The following is a 5,562-nucleotide window of genomic DNA, read 5'->3' on the forward strand; positions in this document are numbered from 1 at the left end:
GTGCGGGGTCCCGGCGTCGGCGGCGCGCGCGCTCCCTCCTCTCAGAGAGAGGGCTGTGGTAAAAGCCGTCCGGAAAATGGCCGCCGCCGCCGCTGCCGCGCCGAGCGGAGGAGGAGGAGGAGGCGAGGAGGAGAGACTGTGAGTGGGACCGCCGTGGCCGCGGGCGGGGACCCTTGCCGGGGGGCGGAGGGTAGGGGCGGGACGTGGCGCGGGAGGGGCCCGCGGGGTCGGGCGACACGGCTGGCGGATGGCGTCCCTCCTCTCTACCCTCCCCCTCCCGCCGCCACCGGTGACGGCTCCCCCCTCGGCCCGTCACCCGGACTCGCGGTGACCGTCCTCGGCGCGATCTCCCAGGGCAGCCTTCGCCTGGCGCCCCCCTCCCTCCCGCCTCCGGCGCGCATCCCGGCCCCCGGGCCCGCGGGCGCCCCTGTCGCCGGGGTTTTGCCTGTCGGGGCTGCGCGCGCGTCGTGCCCTTCTCGGGGCTTCGGGCCCGCGGCGTCGTCGCGCGCCCGCCGCCCCAGCCTCTCCCTGGATCGCGCTCTCCCCTCTCCCTCCCTCGCGCGCCCCCTCTGCCGTTACTCGGCCCCCCCACCGGCGCGCGTGCGCAGTCCGCCTCCCGTCGGGAGAGTGCGCCACAAGGGCTCCTGCGCTCTCACCCCCATCTCCAGGCTTTGCCTCCCCCTCCTTCTCGCCCATTCCATGACTTTCTGCCCCCACTGCGAGCGAGTCGGTCCACCATCTCCTTTTCTTTCTAGCAGGAGCAAGTGGTGGGAATTATTGTCCACCCACCAAAGGGACTAGACATTGTGTTCCTGGTCCCACAACTCATCATAAAGAGGCGGTTATAGTTCCCATCAGGAGCCGTAGGTAGGGGACTGCGTGTCAGGGAGCACCAGAGGCTCTTCGGTGGGAGTGCGCCCCCAGGGTCTTTGGGGGGTTCCGTGGCCTCAGAATATGAGCGCCCTCCCATCCTCCCCGCCCCCCTTCGCCGGAGATCTTCCAGTTACATAAGTGGAGTGGGACATAGTATGTAACCGGCTCCTATGGTCCTGGAGCGCGCCCTGCTCAAGATCATCATTACGATGGGGGCAAGTTCATCGCATCGCTGTGGTTCCTGTCAGTTGCCCCTGAAAGTTTATTTCCTTTTTAGTTTGGTTATAACTGAATCACCCAGACTGAAACTCAGGTGACTTTTACGTGGTGTGGCATTGTTTCTGTGGGTTTTGCCCTTAAGACTTAATGTCATCGTAAAGAGTCTAAAAAAAATTGCTTTCACCGAGAAGACCGTTGATGACCTTGCTAAGTGGACCCGAGCCTGGGAAAGCTTGCTCTGGAATACCTACCTCTGTGGTGGTCGCCTGTGTCGTGAGTGTGTTCATTGTGGATTGGTCACAGCAGAAATGGGCTCCACCACAAAAGTGATATTCCTGACTCATGGTCAGGCAGATGTGTGCTTTTGGTTCTTTTTCCAGGAACAGGAATGGACTCTGCAGAGCCATTCACACATTGTGTCTCTGTTGTGTGGGATCAGTACCCCAAATTGTGAGATGGTAGGCTCGAATTCAGGGGGGTGGTTGGTGATGGTGGAAGCAAATCTAGCAGCGTGTGATGCCGAGTGGCTTAGACTTTGGAAGATGCTCACAAGTTTCAGGTGTTTTGTTATACTAGAAAAATGAAGCTTATTGGTGCCATGGTAGTAAAATTGACTGTTGTTAACAGGCAGTTATTACTTGTGGAGAAATTTGGGGTTCGTGGCCAGAATTTTCATTTGGATCTCAGCGATTTCAGTTAACAAGATTAAGCTGACCTCTTGGGTATTTTGAAATATGCTGGATCCTTATGAAAACAAAAACGGTGTCTGGGTTTTTTTTTTTTTTTTAGGTCTTTTAGGAATTTCCACCAAGGATTTAGGGAATAGGCTTATTTATGGGTTTTTTTTTTAGAACTTCTATTTCAAACTCCAGTCAAGAAGCCTAGGAAACACTTTTATTTTCTTACCCGGACACAGAAGAACCGTAAGGGGCACAGCCAATCTAGTAGAGTACAGTCAGTTAAATAAGTTGCCACAGACACCGATTTGTGGCATGTCAGCTTCATGGCCGAACACTGAGGGACATTCCTATCCACAGACACACAAAGATTCCAAGGTTTGTGCATCTGAGCCACTGATGTGACAGGATGAGGACTCTGCTTTGTTTTGCATCATTGGCAATGCGCTTGCCTCCTCGGGTGCCCCTCCAGTTAGCTGTCCGTCATACCCCCAGCCTTCTAAACAGCACAGGCTGCTTCCAGAGTATAGTTTCTTCGAAAAGTGCCTGGTGGCATCTGAACTCTGTATTCCGACAGCTTGACTCTATGGCTTTTTTGCTATTAGGGGCCTATCACACCGTCCTATTTCTTGTTGTTACAAATGTGCCTGGGATGCTTGAAACCTAGAGTAGCAAGTCTTTATTTCACCTGATAGAGCATGATGTGCTCAAACCTTACTCCCCCTTTTGTGCTGTTTCCCTATTGGGAGGGTTAGAATACAATTTTGCATTCTATATGCAGTCTCCAGTTAGAGTCGTTGTTTCTTCTTTGCTCTGTTTCTATGTAGCCAAATCTAGATGGTGGGGAGGCACCCTGTGGAGTTTGGCTAGATAAGTCCAATATGATGTCACCCCCACTCGAATACTGCTTCTCCCATGTGGACATAGAATGAAAAGAGCAGAGGTAAAATTGTTAGTTCCTTACTCCAGTCCCGTTTCCACCGCTAATGTATCTGCCTGGGACTATTTGCATGATAAATGTGTGTCCTGGAACCTGTAATCTTTTCAAAAGGCAAATATCAGTGGACATCTTTTAATTGGTTAGGAGCAGTGTGTCCTAGGCTGCTTGAGTTATCGATGAGACTACCTACCTCTGTGGTGGTCACCAGGAGAGAATCACAGAAAATGTTTCACGTTTGTAGTAACTACAGTTGACTTTTGAATGATGCAGGGATTAGGGGCCCTGACCCGCACCCCCAATGCAGGTGATAATCCACGTATAACTTTTGACTCCCCCCAAATTTAACTACTAATAGCCAGAAGTCTATTGTGACCGGAAGTCTCACCATTAACATAAACAGTTGATTAACGTATTTTGTATGTTATGTGTGTTATATGCTGTATTCTTACGATATAGATAGTAAAGAAGACGTTGTTAAGAAAATCATGGGGAGGAGAGAATACATTTACAGGACTGTACTGAAAAAAAAATCTGCATATAAGTGGACCCGCATAGTTCAAACCTGAGTTATTCAGGGATCAACTGTAGTGTCTGTAGTGTTTTAAGTGCACGGGATTGGACGGGTGGGGGAAACACAGTCCTAGACTGGTGGTGAGTTCCAGGGAGCACAGCAGGACACCTGCTTGTTTTCACCACCCTCTGCTTTGGTGACGTGCGTGCGGACACAACCTGTTTTCTTCCGTAGAGCATTATTGCTGTTCCAACAGAAGGACCTTGTCCTCAATTTTTCTATACCAGCCTTCTCCAGTCAAATTGCCGTTGTCACCACTGTGCCTTTACCTTGTTTCCAGCAGGACAGATGTCTTCTTCCTTGGGCTCACTTACACAAAAGTTACGCTCTTATGCCTTTATCTGTTCTCTTCTGCCTTTCTCTTGCAAGGACCTTTTTCCTTTTGAAATCTTGATTCGCATGCCGTTACTAAGTACTTGGCTCTACCATGTTTGATGGTAGGTAATGGTGTTCGGGGGAACTGAATGGGAATTTGGCAGCAGGCAGGGTATCCCCACTCCCATAGCAAAAGAGGGGTGGTCATTCTCATGAATAAAACCTTGGCCTTTATAATTTCTTCAAGGCACACTTATGTTGGGTCTGCTGGCATATGAAGGTGTCCTCACCGTGGCTATTTTGCACTTACTCCAGATGTCTGAACTCTCAGGAGCGAGCCTTAGGAAGGGTTCACTTGTCTTCCTTGCCTAGGAGCTGGGGGCACCATATATGTAGACCTACAAATTACTGCTTTATTGGGTGTTTGTCTACCTGCTTTCATTTGCTGGCTCTTTTTTTCCATGAAATCGTGAGTTAATCAAAGATCTTAAAAATTTCAGAGCTGGAAGGCACCTTAGTCCAGCTCCCTCAGTTTACAAGTAAAAAACAGATTGTGGCTGTGAGAAGTTGTGGCTTTGCCAGGGCCTCCCAGCCAGGGTACCAGTTTGATTTTTATGATATAGCTGAGTAGTACTGTTACCTTGACTTCTGGATTTCAAAGCATTCTATGACTTGACTATCTAAGGGAATTGTAAGGCCTCACTGCGCCTCAACAGATAATTCTAGGTGGTATCCTGGTAGTTATAGACCAGTGGTAAAGACTTAGTTGGTGTTGCCCTTCCTCTGAGTTTAATTACATGAGTAATTGCTTGTGTGAATAGTCTCGAAGTCATATGCTCTAGGCTTTTTTAGTCTAAAGATAAAAGTGCCGCTCTTGGGCCAGTAAGGGTACCAGAGATTAGCTAATGTGGGGCGGTTTAGGTTTTAACAAGGAAATGATGGTTATATTGATGAAAAAAATGTAACGACAAAAGTCTTTTGAACATGTTCAAAAGCAAAACAGAAACTATCGAATTAATAACTTAGTTTGTTGAACATCACGATTTACTGATCTGAGAGGCTTAACAGTGATCGCTCTGAAGCACACGTGCGTATTTTGGAGGAGGGCTTTGGATCTCCCAGAGCGCTTGGTTTCTGTTGGTGCTGCTTTCTCTCTCTCTCTCTCTCTCTCTCTCTCTCTCTCTCTCTCTCTCTGTCTTTCTCAGGGTTAAAGCTCCTTTAAGCGATGTTACAACAGCTTATTTCAAATTCAGCTGCTTGAAAAAAAAAAAGGGGGACACTTTGCCTCTGGATTTTGCATGTTCTTTTTGGGATGACATTTTGATGTTGCATGTTCTGTTGAACATGTGTTCTCTCCCTGAGTATTTCTGCATGACACAGTGCAAGAAATACTTACCGGGGATCACCACTAACGGTCTGCTGTATAAAAGTGTCGAAATGTCCCTCAGAGGTGACAAGGCTTGTGATAGTGTTGATTTTAACACACACGAATCTTTATTTTAGTAATGTGTGTTATGTTCTAGTAGTCGGTTTATCCTTTGTTTCTAGTAGGTAAGCTGGGAAATAGTATAGTACTTTGTCTATATGTTTATCTTCAGAATGTCCCAAATAGCCCTGGGAAAAAGGTCGTGCAGCACAATGGGGGCTTTCAACTTACGATTTTCTTTGTTTTAGGCTCCATAAAAATACAGACTCACCAGTTCCTGCTTTGATGTGACATGTGACTCCCCAGAATACATCTTGCTTCTGTAGACCAGCTCCAACAGGATTCCATGGTAGCTGGAATGTTAGGGCTCAGGTAAGTAACCTTCCTTTTTTTTTTTTTAGTATATGTCCTGGTTTGGCCATCTGTTTTTAAAAAAAAAAAAAAAAGGAAAAAAAAAAAAACAAGATGTACTACTCTTGGACAGTATAAAAGTACCCCAAAGACTAAAGATATAACTGTGCCAAACTGTGCCATATAATAA

General features: G+C 47.9%; 1 protein-coding gene across 1 annotated transcript in view; it reads left to right on the forward strand.

Moving 5' to 3' along the window:
- The first annotated feature begins 6 nt into the window (after positions 1-6).
- Positions 7-5,562, forward strand: part of MECP2 (methyl-CpG binding protein 2) — a 69,024-nt gene continuing 63,468 nt past the window's right edge. The window contains exon 1 of the mRNA XM_040467423.1: positions 7-138. Coding sequence (XP_040323357.1) covers positions 77-138 — 62 coding nt within the window. The 5' untranslated portion in view covers positions 7-76. The remainder of the gene's footprint in view (positions 139-5,562) is intronic.

This window comes from Herpailurus yagouaroundi, unplaced genomic scaffold, assembly GCF_014898765.1.
Source record: "Herpailurus yagouaroundi ecotype Mexico unplaced genomic scaffold, PumYag 67493, whole genome shotgun sequence".
Classification (NCBI taxonomy): Eukaryota; Metazoa; Chordata; class Mammalia; order Carnivora; family Felidae; genus Herpailurus; species Herpailurus yagouaroundi.